The following is a 16,595-nucleotide window of genomic DNA, read 5'->3' as shown; positions in this document are numbered from 1 at the left end:
TCTGTCTGGATGGATTCACACTGCCAGGCCCCAAGTGGAGCAAGGGGCCCTCTCCAACTCTGTTGTTGGGGCAACAGAGACTCTGTCAGCTCTTACTATTTACTTACTTCTTTATTGGCTTCCAGATTGTCCTGCGAGCCTCACTCACTTTGGTTGATTGGTTTTGGGGATTGAACCAAGGGCTTCCGACAAGTTAAGCATGCCCTCTACCACTGAGCTACATCCCCAACCCCCGGAAAGCTAACTTGAAACTACCCTGTCTCGCTCCATTCCCTGGAATTTAGGCAGTCAGAAATCTCTGACGGTGCCGTCCATATTGACCTCTACATTATCCTGACAGAAGAGTATTATGAGGTCATTTTCCCCCACAAGGGGAGAAAAAGGAGAGAGACCACTAAAACCTAGGTGTTTTAAAAGGCTACTTTTTCTTCTCTTTCGCCAGTGGGAGGCGCAAGGGGCTTGGGTGAGAGCCTGGAGCAGGGCGCAGGCTGGGTGGCGATCGGGCTCGAGAGAGTAAGTGCCCGGGTAAATGCCCGATCTCTCCTTGCCTCTCCCGGAGACTCAGGGCTTATAGACCGGGTGGGTCCTCCCACCGACCCCGGGATGTCCACTCGCGTGGCCTGGGGAAGGCGTGGCCTAGGACTCCGCCCCCTTCCGCGGGCTCAAATTGCGTGGCGTCCGCGGAGGCGGGGTCAGAGCGCAGCGGCGGATCCCAGCGCGGCTCCGGGAGGCTGCGGAGCAGCGGCCCAGCTGGGCACTCAGGTACGGGCGGCCGCGAGGGGACTTCGTGGGCTGCAGCCCGTGGGGTCCTGTGGCCTTCCGAGATGTTGGTGAGGGCGTGGGCGGTCGTGGCCTGTGCCAGATTCCCTCGGTTAGCTTCGGCCGCAGCCTCCGCCCCCGCCTTCCTGCGGCGAAGTGGTGCTGATTGGCGCCTGCGCCACCGTGTGCGGTGGGGACGCGGCCAAGCGCCCGGCTGGGGCGGGAGACGAGGGGAAACAGAGTCACGTTGGGAAGGGAGGGAGCTTCGTGCGTGGGTGGCACTACTTTCTCTGCCTTCCAGAAAGAATTCCCGTCCCTAGCCACGCGTTAGGGACTTGGCCCCGTCACTCTCCACAGAGCCAGTACCCCTCTTCTTCCCCCCTTGCTGTGCCCAGGGGTCCCGCCCTGGCTGCCTGCAGCCTCGACCTGTCCCAAAATGGCTAGAACCCACTCCAGCGGTCTCCTTCCTCACCCCTCCCCCTCACATCCCGAGCCCCTAAAGTGCTCCCTCCACGGACTCTCTCCAGTGTCAGCTTACAAGCCTTATATAGTCCGAGCAGACTCCAGCGGCCTGCTGGGACCCGGGGAAGGAGGGGGAGTTGGCCCCTGACTCACCCTGCCGCCCTCCTGAGATTCCAGGTTAGCTTGGGCCAAGCAGTGCCAATTAGCCCCACAGCCCATCCCTGGAAGAGAAAAGAAGTGGAGCTTGATGAGGACTTTCCTCACTCTCCCGGTAGCAGGGGGCAGGGTGAGGAGCTGACTTGCCTGTTGCCTGTGAGGTCTGCCTGCCAGGAGCCCCGACAAACCCAATGAGATACCTGCCTCCCAGTGCCTGTGTGTGCTGAGTGGCCGCCTGTGCTTTCTGGTACCTGGGCAACGCTAGTGACAAGATCTGGACCTGCCCGCCAGTTTGCAGTGCTGACTCTCACGTTCTCCCCTTTCCTCACAGGAACAGACACCATGGATTCCTTCAAGGTAGTGCTGGAGGGACCAGCACCTTGGGGCTTCCGGCTGCAAGGGGGCAAGGACTTCAATGTGCCCCTCTCCATCTCTCGGGTGAGCCTAGACTGAGGAACGTACTCCCCAAGGGTTCTTGGGTGCTCATGTTTCCAGGAAATGATGGGAATGGCAGGAGCAAACTGGGGCCAACGGGATAGGAGTATCCTGGTCCAAATAGACACTTATTCCAGGGAGTCCCAACTAGGTAGCTAGTAGAAGAGGAGCTCCCGCCCCCAGCTTTCCTGCTTTGACCTGGTACTCGGTGCTATCCCACCAAGGAGAAACCGATTCTGCAGTACTGGATCCCGGCTGATGTCTCCAAGAAGTGTCTTAGCTTGAAGAGTGTGGAGCCAGGTGCCAAGCAGCACCTAACTTTAATATCACTGCTACCCAAGGATAGCAATGGTCATTCCTGCTTTGCCAAGTGACAGAACTTTGGAGGGATGGAGGAGCTCATTCAGCAAGTCCCTGGCAGAGCATGGATATGAATTGAGGCACAAAACGGCTTGTCCCTTCTGTAAGTTTAAGGAAGAGGATCTCTTCCCAAGCTGAGCCGAGGACCCTAGTCTCAGTCTGCTGGTTCTAGTCAGGCTGTAGTGACCTTTGACCCTAAGCAGAGGTGTAGTGAGACTGGCCTTTTGGATTCTTGTTCCCATTCCTCTGTTTGATGCGGGGGGTGGGGCTGGAGCTGACTCCTCCTTGTGGCAGGGGGATTGCCTTATAAGCCCAAGAATGCAGCCCCAGCTGGGATGGCCAACGGTGGCTAGTCAACAGAACCCAGAAGGGTTGGCCCAGGTCTAGGCCCCTCACTCCCATTGGTGGCCCCTCACCTGATCCACCCGTCAGTCATTTGTGTCAGTAGGACTAAAGCAAACTGTGCCAGAGCGGGTGAGGCAGCACGCCAACTTGGTATCTCTGACTGACCTAGAGGGTCAAAAAGGGGGCAGGGACTTCCTGCCCTGATATCCGCCTGCCTAGGAAGGCCCACCCAGCCATGGAGTAGGCAGGCAGCTGTTGGCAGGAAACCCAGGGCAAGCCCAGCCCAGAAGGGCCTGAGAATTTCCCAGCACTGCTCAGCCTGAGAAGGATGTCAAGACTGCATCTCTGTGGGATCCAGACGTGGTGGCCAGGGCAGGCAGGCATTCTCCCCAGGATCCTTCAGGGTAGGCTGGGATACAGGCTGTCTTCTTCCCAGGACCCTTCCCTGGGGCTGTCTTGGAATCCGCCCCAACCAGCAGGGTGACTAAGAGCAATGGACCCTTCCCCCACACATACATCCTACATCTTCCTCCCCTCTGGGAAAGTGCTAGCCAGTGTGGTGTAGGTTTTGGTTTCTTAGTCGGTAATGATGGCCTCTGAGATGTTGCCTGTTGGGGGCACTCTGGTCCCTGGGCTCCTTTGTCAGCAGCCTTAACGTGTGGGTGGGGCCACCAGCTGAGCCCTGCCCTGGAATGGGGCCCTGATGGGTGGGGTGGGCTTTTCTAAATTGGGCCAGCCAGCTCGCTATCCCTCCCCTGACCCCAGAGTAGAGGGAGGTAGGAGGGGCTAGGGCTGGCTGTGGGCCCAGGCCTGGAAAATGAGGTAATGTCTGGGATTTGGGGGTTGGGCTGCTCAGTGGAGCTCCCAGGCTGACTCACCCACATCTGTAACACTGTCCAGTCCCCTGCCTTTTCCCTCCTTAATCCCACTAGCCACCTTTCCCAGAGGCCCCCATGCTGCTTTCTCCCACTTTGCCTGCTGTCTGACCCCTCAAATGCTTTCTCCTGCCCTCCTCACTCCTCCATTCCTTTTTAAGGGGCCAGTTGCTCCTCCTCAGAAGATCCCCCCCCCCAACCTCAGTCTCACCCCGTACCTCTCAGGAAGCAGCCTGTATAGGAAGGAGTGGCTAAGCCAGGTTTCCATGTATCAGTTGACTCACCGTGACCATGCGCAAGTCACTTCCCCTTTGAGGTGTCACTTCCCTGTCCCCATTATAAGGCACTGTCGGGAGCGAAATGAAGGTGAGAGGGGCATGAAGACCCCAAATTAGCTAAGGCATGAAGGAGTCTCTTTTCAGACAAGATCTGGAATTGAATTGCCAGTCCTGCTCAGTGTGCCCGAGTGTGGGCATTGTGTGTGTACAGTGCTAGGCCTGCTACCTAAAGTCTTTTTTTTAAATTTTCTTAAAAAAATTTATTTATTTTGAGACAGGGTCTCTTTATAGTCTTGGGTGTTGTGGAATTCAGTATGTAGACCGTGCTGGGATTAAAGGAGTGTCACCACCACCCAGCTCCCCAGAGTCTTTTTGGGGAGCTCTCCTCACTTGCAAACTCCTGCACAGCCTAGGTGCCCTGTTCTGGTGGAGAACCAAACCCTGGCTGCAGCTCTTGCTGGCTACATGACTTGAGTTCAGGTGTTGGCGGTGCTGTGTCTTTTCTGAGTGTGAGCAGGGTGTGTCTCCAGACTCCTCTGCAAGCACGCTGGGAGATGCGGTGTCAATCCTAGGTGTTCTGGAGTTGCTATTCTTACCGGTTGTTAGCAGGTAAAGAAAGGGCTGTGACTCACCCTCTCTCCTCTGCTCACCTCCCCTTCAGGCACAGAACAGAGCTGTCAAGTCCAGCTCCCCATTCTGTCCCAGTGTCTGCAGTCTCTGAGTCAGAGGCTGTCCTTAGCATCCCCAGAACCTCTCTGCCTTCCCTGTGCTTCAGTAGACACTGCAGCAGCTCACCTGAGAAGCCCGCTGGGGCCTCTGATAGCCTGCACCCCACTTTTCCCACTACCCGTGAAGTGTAAATTCGGCCTGCTCTGTGTGGTGCGAGGCCCCTTGCCAGATGGCCGGGTGTCCCTTGATTTCAGACCTCTGGATGACTACCATGTCTCCAGTCTTTTTGGCTTTGAGTTGGGAATTTTCTGGTTTGGGTGGCGAATGAGGGAATGTAGTAGGCCTGGTGGGATGGTGGTCACCAGCACTGGCTGACAAAACAAAACAAGCAAAAAACAAAAAAAGAGTATTCAGCAATGAGAGCAAGAGTACATTTATGAAGGCATTCAGTGCCTGGGGAAGGAGCTGGGGAGCGGGGGCCACGGGTAGCAGCTCAGATATGAGATGGGACACTTGCTAGGACCCTGATACAGGTAACGCTGGTCCCACCTATTAGGCCTTTGTAGCCCAGTCTTAGCAGCACAGATGGGCAGCCATCCATGGAGGGCAGTCTGTGGGTGAAAGCGTCTACAGAGCAGACCAACAGAGACCTCAAAGGCTGTGGTCCTAGCTTGCAAGTGTGGCCTTTAGCCTGAAGGTGGCTATCTGCCAGCTGTGTCTGGACTGTGAGGGAGGGTCACAGAGGAGAACAGACAGTCAAGCCGTGGAATGGCCAGTTGTGCATTTGGGTGTGCGTATGCCCATGGGCCTCTGTCCTTCCCTTCCCCCAGCTCACTCCTGGAGGCAAAGCTGCACAGGCTGGTGTGGCCGTGGGAGACTGGGTGCTGAGCATTGACGGCGAGAACGCAGGGAACCTCACACACATTGAGGCCCAGAACAAGATCCGTGCCTGTGGGGAGCGCCTCAGCCTGGGTCTTAGCAGGTACGGGGGTGGAGGGTGAGGAGTGGGGGGTGAGACAGGATGAAGGGGTGAGGGCATCTCTGATCTGGCTCACCCGCTGTCACTCCTTTCTCTTCTTCTCCAGAGCCCAGCCTGTTCAGAGCAAACCACAGAAGGTAGGTTGTGCGGGCGATATCTAGGCTGAGGAAGGGAGGGGCTTGGACTAATGGGCTGACCCGCCCTCCCTGACCCAGCCTTGGTACCCTCTTCCTGACTAAGGGCAGAGGGCAGATGCCAGTATGGGCAGTATGTGGGAACTGAGAGTGGAGCTAGGAGCTGCCGCACGGTCTGGGCGCACACGTGCCTGCCTGTCTGTCTGCCTGCTTCTTCCCACGAGCCTGTGCTGTGTGCGCCTGCCCATCCTTGGTCTCCCTTGGCCCAGAGTGGGTTGAGTTCATCACTTCCAGATGGGCCCCTTGAAATTGTAGTTACCCCTCCACCCTTAGCCTCTGGCCAGTTGTGTAAGTGGAGCTGGACCTGTCACTGTCCTTGGTGGTGGTGACTCTGCTCCCACCTCAGCCCCCACTCCCACCCACCCTGCCCGGCTCTGTCTCTGCCCAGGCCCTGACCCCTCCCGCCGACCCCCCGAGGTATACTTTTGCACCAAGCGCCTCCCTCAACAAGACGGCCCGGCCCTTTGGGGCACCCCCACCTACTGACAGCACCCCGCAGCAGAATGGGTATGTCAGCCCCGCCCACTTGCCCACTCACTCCTGTCTGTGGTCCACACTGTCTAGCCCTGTCACAAGCACACACAAGCTGCCCGCTACTGCTCAGTCTGTGCTGTACCCCAGTCCCTTAACCGTGTGGCAGCAGTCCCTGGCGGCTGGGTAGGGCTGTGGGCATAGACCCCCACCTAAGGCTGTTGCTCTTGCACAGGCTCCGCCCTCCTGGGCAGTCTGGGGTTGGGATGTGGTATTGGGCCGACAGAGTCTCAGACACTCATGGCCATCTTGCCTCCCTCTCCACTGCTCTGGTCTCCCCATCTTTCTTCTCCGTGTCTGTCCCTTTATTTGTCTGTCTTATTTCCTTCACAGGTGCAGACCCCTGACAAGTCAGTGAGCCCCCTCTTCCTCTCACTTTTTTCCTTCCTTTTGACACCTTGGGTGGTAGCCCCTCCCTGCCCTGGCTACCCTGCTCCTAGCTCTCCTTTCCCTACCCACCCACCTATCCAGCAGGGCCCTTTGCCCCACCCCCTCACCCTTCCCCTCTCTCACCTGCACCGTAACCCATGCACATCAGATCCTGGGAGGGGCTGCCCCTGGTGCTCACCAGAACCAGAGGTTCTGAGCCACACCCTTCCCACAGACAGTTGCTCAGACAGCTGGTCCCCGATGCCAGCAAGCAGCGGCTGATGGAGGATACCGAAGACTGGCGGCCACGGCCGGGGACAGGCCAGTCCCGCTCCTTCCGCATCCTTGCCCACCTCACGGGCACAGAGTTCAGTAAGTGCTGGCCCAGGTCAGGGCGGACTCTCTGGGCCTTAGCCTAGGCCTGACTTTGCCAGGACTCGAGGCTGGGTGACCGTTGTTTCTCTTGGTCAATGCCTGCCTCTATCCTCTCAGTGCAAGACCCGGATGAGGAATACATGAAGAAGTCAAGGTAAAAGCGTGGGCACTAGCCCCTCTCCCTAACTTCCCACTCTTCCGTTCCAGCCACTGCCCGTATCTGCTCCCAGCCCTCCCCTGCCAGGGCTCTGTTCTCTCCCTTCCGCCTTTCCTTCCCTCCATCCTCCCTGCCTCCCTTCCATCTCCTTCCTTTCATTTCTTCCTCCTCCTCCTCTCTCTCTCTCTCTGCTCCTCAGGGAAAAGTATGTCCTGGAGCTACAGAGCCCACGCTATACGCGCCTCCGGGACTGGCACCACCAGCGCTCTGCCCACGTGCTCAACGTGCAGTCGTAGCCTGGCCCTTGCCAGCCTGCTGCCCTCTGCTGTCCTTTCTCTGCTACTCCCTCCCAGGGCACCCCATCAGTGCCCCAAGCTTTGCCTACTGCTTTCATGTTCCTGACCTGAACCTCCTTCTGGCCTGGTCCTGGCAAGCCTGCCTGGCACAGGGCCTGGCTTCGTCTGACACTGCCTTCCCTCTTGGCCCTGTGGTACTACTGTCTGCCAGGTCTGCACTGCCTTGAGCATGAAAATAAACGTTCTCAGCCCTGCTTCCTTTGCCTCTGTCTTCTGTCTTGTTGGGTCTGGTTATGTTTTGCGTATGGGATGTTAAGTGGTTTAGACTTGGCGTGGGTCCTGTGGTCTCCTTCTCGGTGGGAGGAAGTACCTAACAAAGATGATGGTGCCTTACCGTGGTTCTCCCGTATGAGAGGAGACTCAAAGGCTGCTGTAGGAGCAGGAGCCCCACCCTGCTTCCACGCTCTACATAGCAGACCAGATAGCTCTAACCTACTTAGGGGAAGCACCCCTTCCTACCTGTACCCCAGAGGGACCCAGAATCCATCCCAGCATCTCTCATGCACTCACGCTTCACCCATGGGGTCAGCACAACTGAAGTTAGGGGGTGGGACCATGCCCAGACCCTCAGCCAGGCAGGGCCTTGAATGGCAGATCTTGCAGCCAGGTGCCCAGGACAGAAGCCCCAGCCCCAGCCTCAACTATACCCCAGGAACCCTGGCCTGGTAAGAAAGTGGGCTTGGGTCTGAAGAAGGGTGGGTAGCCTCCATGATCATAGGGGTGGTGGGCTTTTGTAGGCAACCCTGGGCTCTACCCTTCGCACTTTGGGCTCCCTGAGTACCCCTCTGGATCTACTTCCCTTGGCTGTCAGGCCCCACCACCCCCAGCCCTACCAGCCGCCCACCCTGGGCCGTGGACCCTGCATTTGCCGAGCGCTATGCCCCAGACAAAACTAGCACAGTGTTGACCAGGCATAGCCAGCCAGCCACACCCACGCCTCTGCAGAACCGCACCTCCATAGTGCAGGCCGCAGCTGGAGGGGGCGCAGGAGGGGGCAACAATAACGGCAAGACTCCCATTTGCCACCAATGCCACAAGATCATCCGGTGAGTGTCCTCCCCCCCCCCCAACCCTGGTCTTTTCCTGCGCTGCAGCCTGGTCCTGGCTCGCTTTATCCACCGGCCATACCTCAGCTGCTACTCTGAGAGAATTGAGAATTTGGTTAAAGCAGGGCGGGATCTAGCGTGGAATCTCTTTAAATTTATTTTGCTTTTCGTATGGGTGTGTAGCCCGTGTGTGTATCTGTGCACCACTTGCATGCCTGGTGCCCACAGAAAGCTTTAGAAAAGGCCACCAAGTTTCCCTGGAAAACTGGGTGGAGTTATAGATGTCTGTGAGCCTTCATGTGGGTTGCTGGGACACAAAGCTGGGTCCTGTGGAAGAGCAGCAAGTGCTTTTAACTGCTGAGCTATCCCAGCAGCCCCAATCCTCAGGTTCTTAATCCTACACTTCCTACCACGCGCACACCAGCCTATAGCAGTGAGCGCAGGGAGGTGCCAGTGGTACTCTGAAGCTGTGCCTCTCACTTTGCCACACTCTGGATAAAGAAGGCCTCCCTGTCTGCCGCTTCCCCCTCACGCTTGGGCTCCGCTAAGCTGCTGCTCTCAGAACCAATAGGCCACAGGTGCACTGCTCCCTGGAACACAGCCAAGTCACACAGTCCTTCAGAGCCAGATTCTAGAACCTTCCTAGTTGGCCCTGGTGGGCTGCTCTTGTCTCCCATCAGCCTTTAGGCAAAGAATTTGTAAAATATCCCCTCCATTTATCTAGGGCCTCCAGGCCCCTGCTCAGGCAAAATGGAACAGGCAAGCAGGATGGTGTCCACCAGGGTCTGTTGAAGGTTCATCCTCACAGTGGACAGTAGTCCCCCCAGGAGTGTCTTGGTAGTCTGAAGTTCCCTCCCAAACCAGGGCACCAAAACAGCTTCCATCATCAAAAGACTATATAAGGGTTGGTCTTACGTTTGGTCCCTCTTCTGTATGGAGAGACCAGGCCTGTCTTCCTCCCGGAATGTCTACCTCATGTGTGTTCATGCCCTCTCCCTGCAGGGGCCGCTACCTGGTAGCGCTGGGCCATGCATACCACCCTGAAGAATTTGTGTGCAGCCAGTGTGGAAAGGTTCTGGAAGAGGGTGGCTTCTTCGAGGAGAAGGGGGCGATCTTTTGCCCCTCCTGCTATGATGTGCGCTATGCACCCAGCTGTGCCAAATGCAAGAAGAAGATCACTGGAGTGAGTGGGGCTGGCAGGAGGGCAGGAGGGCAGGTGGGCGGGCAAGAAAGTGAACGTCGAGCCTGTCAGCATTGTTCAGTGTGGGGCTCTCAGCATGAATCTCCAGGATCCTAACAGCCAAGACTGTAGGTCAGTGGAGGAGACTCGCATAGCTGTACAAGGCCCTGGTACCGTCCCGTGTACAAACAGCCTCATCGGGCATGGTGACATTTGCTTCTAATCCCAGCACTTGGAAAGCAGAGGCAAGAGGATTATGGGTAACAGGCCAGTCTGGGTTACATGGTGAGACTCTGCCTGGAGAAAACAAAAAACATTCTAGTAATGGCTTCAGTTTATACCAGCCTGGGTCCATTTTTTGTTTGTTTGAAATGGGGTTTCTCTTTGTAACAGCCCTAACTGTCCTGAACTTGCTTGGTAGACCAGACTAGCCTCAAACTCCTAGATCGGCTTGCCTTTGCCTCCTGAGTGCTAGGATTAAAGGTTTGCATCACCACCATCCAACTAGCCAGGACAGTCTTAAAAGACCAACCCTTTTTTAAAAAAAAAAAATGGTATATTTATTTTATGGGCATTGAGTGCTTTGCCAGTATATATGTGTGTGCATCACATTCATGTCTGGTGCTCTCAGAGGTCAGAAAGACAGTGTCCCCTGGAATTGGAGTTACAAGCGGTTGTGACCTACCATGTGAGTGCTGGAAACCAAACCAGGGTCCTCTACAAGAGCAACAAGTGCTCTTAACCACTGAACTACCTCTCCAACCTGAAAGAGTAGAAGAAAAAAAATAGAAGATAACTGGAGAGATGGCTCAGTGGTTAAGAGCACTAGGTGCTCTTCCAGAGGTCCTGAGATCAATTCCCAGCAACCCCATGGTGGCTCACAACCATCTGTAATGAGATCTGATTCCTTCTTCTCGTGTGCAGTCACAACACTGTATACATACTAAATAAATAAGTCCCTAAAAAAAAGAGCCAGGTTGTGGTGGTGCATGCCTTTAAATCCCAGCACTCAGGAGGCAGAGACAAGTGGCTCTCTGTGAGTTCAAGGCCAGACTGTCTACAAAGGGAGTTCCAGGACAGCCAGGGCTGTAAGATGCTAACTTTAGGCGCAGCCAAACACCATGGTCTCCCGAGTTTGCCTGTTTTTACTTTTGTTGGCTTGATTCATTCCCGGCATGCTCTTCTCTGGATAAGGTTTCATTTCCCCAGGTTAGCTCCGCAGTAGAGACAACACCTCAGTCCTACTGATACCTGGAGGTTTTGATGCTGCCGCTCATCGGCTTAGCTTGAGTCACGTCAAGTTCCCCGTGTCTGATTGCCTGGGGCTGGAGTCTGCCTACCCCTGTAGCTGTCAGGTGAATCTCCATCCTGTCAAAATTGACAGGTGGCTTGGAGCTCCATCTGAACCATGGTGACCGAGGGATGGGTAGTGCCCTGAAATACATCAGGCTGATATTACCCTAAGAAGGGAAATGGTCGAGACAGCTGCTGCTCCAACTGGGACTGCATTTGGCTGCAGTAACAGAAAAGACCATTGCACTGCTAGAAATAGGGTTATTTATTTTAATCAAAAGAATTCCTGGGCTAGAGTGATACTCAGGGGTGCCTGTATTATATAATGCTTGTTAGATGACTTCTGAGGCCCAGGCAGGAGAGACGAGGCAAATATTGTTCTTCTAGTGGGGTAGGGTGTGCTGGGATCAAGCCTACGCCTTGCATGTAAGGTTTTGCATTTGAACCCCCCAAAAAAATACAAACTGACTTCCATTATCGGCTAGAAATGCTATCCATCCCCCTTGACTACATGGGAAGTAGGAAGCCCAGTGTGTTTGTCACGCTAGCTGGCCATGGGGGGGTTGGTCCCGGACCCCATAGGAACTGGTGCGCAATTCCCCTACATAAAGTAGCGTCACTTGCATGTGACCAATGCACACCCTCCTCTGTACTTCAGCCCGTCTCTAGATCATTTATAATCTCTAGATCATTTATAATCCCCGATAAATATAAATGTAATATAGAAAGTTGTTACACTGTATTGTTTAAAGAATAATGACAAGAACAAGAAGTAGCATCTATACTCAGGAGGCAGAAACAGGTGGATCTGTTTTTGAGGCCAGCCTGGTCTACAGAGGGAGTTCAGTGCAGCCAGGGTTGATACACAGAGAAACCTTGTCTTCAAAACAAAGAAACAAAACAAAAAGTTGGAGTCTGCATCTGTCCAGTTCAGGCTTCCCAAGTATTGTTGATTCATTGTTAATCAAAGTCGGAGAGTGGACCTGAGGACTCTGAGGGCCACTTGTGCTTTCGCTCTCCAGTCTGGGTTGCAGCTGCCAGCAGAAGTGAAGGGAGTGTTCAAAGCTATGAGCAGCCAGCCCAGTGTCTGCCGCTCCTAATGTACTATGCTAAGACTGGAAGATAACACGCCAGTACTTGAAACATTTGATGCAAACCCTGTTTGTCCCTCAAAGGCTAAACACGAGCATAATCCAACCAGATTTTCTCTGCACAAGCCTGGCTACCATCAAAACAGGACTTGAGACTTCACTTCACTAGTATGTGTAGAAAGAGTGTAAACCTGGCAGGCAGATCAAGCCTGTGACCCAAGGGGAGCCCACTCCCAGGCACTCTCATTGGAGAAGAGGGAACTGTAGGTGTCCTGGGCTCAAGGTGGGGAGCAGGACAGGTACGGGCGACAACCTGAGTGTGTTTCTATTTTGCACTATGGAGACTGAGACCTGGGAAGGAGAAAGGGTATGAAGTTGAGAGCCGGGCAGTGGTGGCACACGTCTTTAATCCCAGCACTTGGGAGGCAGAGGCAGGTGGATCTCTGTGAGGACAGTCTGGTCTATAAGAGCTAGTTCCATAGTTCAGGACAGGCTCCAAAGCTACAGGGAAACCCTGTCTTGAGAAAACAAACAAAAAGTGTGAGGTTGAGCCCAGGGCCACTCCAGTGTCTTTTCTTCCAGCTTGGGCTTTCTCTGCTTTCTGCTTCCTCCTTTCTGGATACAGAGGCAAGGCTGCTGGGTGTGGCCAAAGAGTCCACAGTGTGACACTCAGATTAGTAAGGAATAGAGAACTCTTAGCAGCTTCACCCAGAGGTGGCCTGGGACTGAGGCTACTTTATTTTGTCGTCCAGCCATTCTCAGCATGGACTCATAGTCCAGGATGCCTCTTGACTCTTGGCCAAGGTGTCCACATTCCAGATAGCCCAGATCAGAAAAGGAAGAAGAGACCGGAGGCACCCATCTTTAAAGGGCACTGTCACTTAGCCCTTCGGCTGCCAGCCTGTTAATCAGAACCCAGTCAGTGACCACACCTAGCTGCAAGGGAGGCTGGGAAACACAACCTTTATTTTGGGTGGCCACATAGTTTCATCAGATGCCTGAAAGGAAGGAATTTACCCTACCAGGGATAAAAGTGTGACCTCATCAGTCTCCCGGGTGTTCCAGTAAGGGCCCTAAATCCTCTCTGCTCCTGACTCCACACCCACACGCAGGAGTGGGAGAGCAGCACAAACCTCAGATGATGTCAGCATTGTCAGGGTAGGGGGTCTACTGCTGGACACCTGGCACGCTCTAGGGATAGCCTGACGGCTTAGTTCTTGTCCAGTCATGAACTTCACTGCCCGCATTCATGCGGCAGCCCTCCAGGCGCTCATCTTCTCAGGGAGCTCCGGCCCCTCTCCTGCCCCACCTTTGCATCCTGGATCCTCTTAGCACCGCCCTTCTTCCTCAGCCGAGATTTGGCTGTCACTTCCTCACGAACCTCTTCATCCTCCTCTTTTCTTAAACTTTTTAATGGTATGTGCATCCCTGAATGAATGTAAGTGCCCTTAGAAACCAGATGAGCGCGTCAGGTGCCCTGGACCTGGAGTTACAGGTGACCTAAAATGGGTGCTGGAAAACAAACTTGGGTCCCCTTTAAGGGAGTACATCCATTTCTCCAATCCCAGGAATACCTTTTAATTAACTAATTAGTTAATTTGTTTATTTACTTATTTGTTGAGACAGGGTTTCTCTGTGTAGCCCTGGCTGTCCTAGAACTCACTCTGTAGACCAGGCTGGCCTCAAACTCTGAGATCCACCTGTGTCTGCCTCCTCAGTGCTAGGATTGAAAGGCGTGTGCCATCACTGCCCTCCCCACCAATACCTTCTCTTCCCATCAGACTGCCCTCCGGCACAGCCACCTCACTGTCCCGTGTCCTTAGTCCTGTCCTGCTCCCCTTGCTGTGGACTCTGAGTCAAATAGCAGAGCTGTTTGATTTAAGGACTGTGCCCCATGGTGGAAGGTGGTCAGTAAACACTTGAGCTAGTGAACAGAAAGTGGCCTCAAGAGGAAGGCCAACACAAGTGGGAATTCCCTCAGAGAAGGCCACAAGCGGAAGAACAGTTTGTGTTGCAGGTGGCACTTGAGAGGGTGAGGGAAAAGTGTTGGGGGGTGTGAAGGCGGGTCTGATGAGCTTCAGAAAGCTATGGGGCGGGGGGAACCAGGGCAGTAAGATGCCAGACACAGAGATGACTAGTCGGTGTAGTTTTGTGCAGTACAGATGTATTGTCACCCCAGAGCTAAAATGTCCCCCAGAGTTATGTTAGTCATGGCAACGCTTGCATTTCTGAGTCAGTGAGTATTGTTTCAGATTGGGCTAGATATATAGGTATAGATCAGTGGTAGAGTAGCCTATCACACGAGGGGCACCAAGAAAAACAAAAGCTTTCAAGTCATTCGGACTGAACCTGTCAGAACCACTGTTTGAATCAGTCCAGGTAATCCCCAAGGGACACAGGCTCCACTTGGGCCCATCTGGCTTATAAGAACCTGGGGTCCCTGGCTGCAAACCTGGGGTCATTTTCTAAACAGTCCAACAAGACTGGGTTCAGACACTTAGTTCCCAAGATAGGCAGCCATGTTTTACAAGAGGATAAAGCTCTGGCTGAGTGCCCCTACACAGCCTCTGGCTGTGGTGAACTTAACAGTTCCAGGATGGCCAGTCTGTCCCTGGGGAGAGCTCATCCTCTGGGGCCAAGTTCACTGAGGACCCACAGTGGGTTAGGCACCGTTGGAATAGATCCATTCACAGAGTGAGTCTTCCTCGTCTAAGAAGGATGGGGGAAGTGGGAGGGTGTCAGTGAAGTAAATGTTCCAGGACAGGAGAGGGAGAGGCCCTACCAGTGTGGTGTAGGAGAGGTGACATTGAGCGGTCACTGCTGTCAGAGTGGGCTCTGTGGGGAGAATGACTTCTACACAGAAACTTAAAATCAGAGGTGGGGAGACTTCAGGTGAAGAGGGACCTGTGTGGGTAGAAGGATAGCTGGGATGTAACCCCAACATGGTGTGCTTGGCGTGTCAGTGACAGGCAAAAGGCTGGTGTGGCATGATCAGCGTGTGAGTGAGGGGAGGGAACAGGACAGGCCTGACTGCTATATCCTGCGCAGGGCTTGGATTTTCTTAAAGACAGGACCTTCATAAGCTGTATAGGCCATTTGAACTCTGTACCCAGCAGGCCTTTGAATTGTCACCAGGCTGGGTGTGTCTCAAAGGTGGACCCTTCAGTACTCACTGATGTGGGCTGCGAGAGAAAGGGGGAATTTTGAGTCAGACGTGGTGGGACACACTTGAAAACCCACCCTCAGAAGGTGGAGAAGAGCATTAGGAGTTCAAAGCTCGCCAGGGTTACATGAGACAACTTAAAAAATAAAAAAGAGGAGGTGGATTTTGGCCTGAACAGATGGGAGGATTGACTGTGGGAGGAGCGGGTTGGGGATAGAAAGTCTGGGAGCTGTTTGAGACATGCAAGTCTGAGGAGACCTAATACATGCGGACTTGGAGAGTTGGCAGTGGCTCTGGGAGCTGTACATATGTAAATGTAATATTTCACACAGTGGGAGGGCCCATGCCGGCTTTCCTGTGTTCTGGGGGCTGGGCTGAACCTGACAGAGACTGTGGCCTCTTTCAGGAGATCATGCATGCCCTGAAGATGACTTGGCACGTGCATTGCTTCACCTGCGCTGCCTGCAAGACACCTATTCGCAACAGAGCCTTTTACATGGAGGAAGGGGCGCCCTACTGCGAGCGAGGTATCTGGTGCCCTAGGAAGTCGAGGAGGGCCCTGGTCGGGGGCAGTGTGACTATAGACCCTCTTTTCCATGACCCCATTACCAGACTATGAGAAGATGTTTGGCACGAAATGTCGAGGCTGTGACTTCAAGATTGATGCCGGAGACCGCTTCCTGGAAGCTCTGGGCTTCAGCTGGCATGACACATGCTTTGTTTGCGCAGTAAGCACACCCCCTCCCCCCAGTGTGTGTGTTTTTGTGTGTGTGTGTGTGTGTGTGCGTGCGTGCATGCATGCCCCACCACCCCACACCCATCTCCTGCCTGCCTGAGGGATGTAGGGCAGGTTGGGAAAGGGCCTCTCCCACTCCCCCAGCCTTGTGTGACTGGACCTTCATTGTCCCCAGATCTGTCAAATCAACCTGGAAGGAAAGACCTTCTACTCCAAGAAGGACAAGCCCCTTTGCAAGAGCCATGCCTTCTCCCACGTCTGAGTGCCTTCCCCGTACTGTTGCCGCCCCACCCTGCCTGAGGGGTGAAAAATCGAGTGATCACCCTCAATGTTTCTGGGTAGGGCTGGCAGTGGTTGTCCCAGCCCCAACTCCTGGCCGGATCCTGGGGTTCCCTGAATCCTGTTTCACCTTCTTCACAATCCCCTTACTTCACTTCCACCACCATCACTCACTGGTGCTGGCCATACTAGGCCTGGTTCCAGTGTCACAATAAACCTGTATCTAGCTGCCTGCTGTCTGCCTCCCCCTTTGCATCTGAAACGGTAGGGCTTCAAGCAGAAGGCGGGTTGGGGTTCTCTAAGACAGTTCTTGGAGCTGAGCCTCTTGTGAATGTGGAAGCTGCATGGTCACTGGGAAGAAGGTGCAGTGTGGACCCCATGTGCTGGGCCCAGTGCCCACAGCTGGGAAGGAAGCCGCTGGTCAGGCCTACCTTGGAGGTTAGAGTACGTAGCTAGGGGTGGGTGTGCAGATGTGGGACATGCCCAGCAGTGGCTACCAAGTGAGCC

At 54.5% G+C, this 16,595-nt stretch overlaps 1 protein-coding gene across 4 annotated transcripts; it reads left to right on the top strand.

The window, feature by feature from the left end:
* The first annotated feature begins 704 nt into the window (after nt 1–704).
* On the top strand, nt 705–16,318 carry Pdlim7 (PDZ and LIM domain 7). 4 transcript variants are annotated; one of them, XM_038333232.1, is made up of 13 exons: nt 705–762; nt 1,709–1,815; nt 5,170–5,321; nt 5,425–5,455; nt 6,377–6,393; nt 6,648–6,784; nt 6,905–6,941; nt 7,904–7,965; nt 8,112–8,346; nt 9,349–9,529; nt 15,480–15,600; nt 15,686–15,801; nt 15,985–16,318. In XM_038333232.1, the coding sequence occupies exons 2-13, from the start codon at nt 1,720–1,722 to the stop codon at nt 16,069–16,071; spliced, it is 1,272 nt and encodes a 423-aa protein (XP_038189160.1). In that variant the 5' UTR covers nt 705–762; nt 1,709–1,719; the 3' UTR covers nt 16,072–16,318. The 4 variants fall into 4 exon arrangements, with proteins under 4 accessions (XP_038189160.1, XP_038189159.1, XP_038189162.1 ...); XM_038333231.1 differs by lacking the exon at nt 6,377–6,393 and adding an exon at nt 5,901–6,019; XM_038333234.1 differs by lacking the exons at nt 7,904–7,965; nt 8,112–8,346; nt 9,349–9,529; ... (1 more) ...; nt 15,686–15,801; nt 15,985–16,318 and adding an exon at nt 7,144–7,494.
* The last annotated feature ends 277 nt before the right edge of the window (nt 16,319–16,595 follow it).

The sequence above is a fragment of the Arvicola amphibius genome, chromosome 6, assembly GCF_903992535.2.
Source record: "Arvicola amphibius chromosome 6, mArvAmp1.2, whole genome shotgun sequence".
Classification (NCBI taxonomy): Eukaryota; Metazoa; Chordata; class Mammalia; order Rodentia; family Cricetidae; genus Arvicola; species Arvicola amphibius.
Note: the sequence above shows the minus strand (reverse complement) of the source record. Positions and strands in the feature narration are given on the sequence as shown.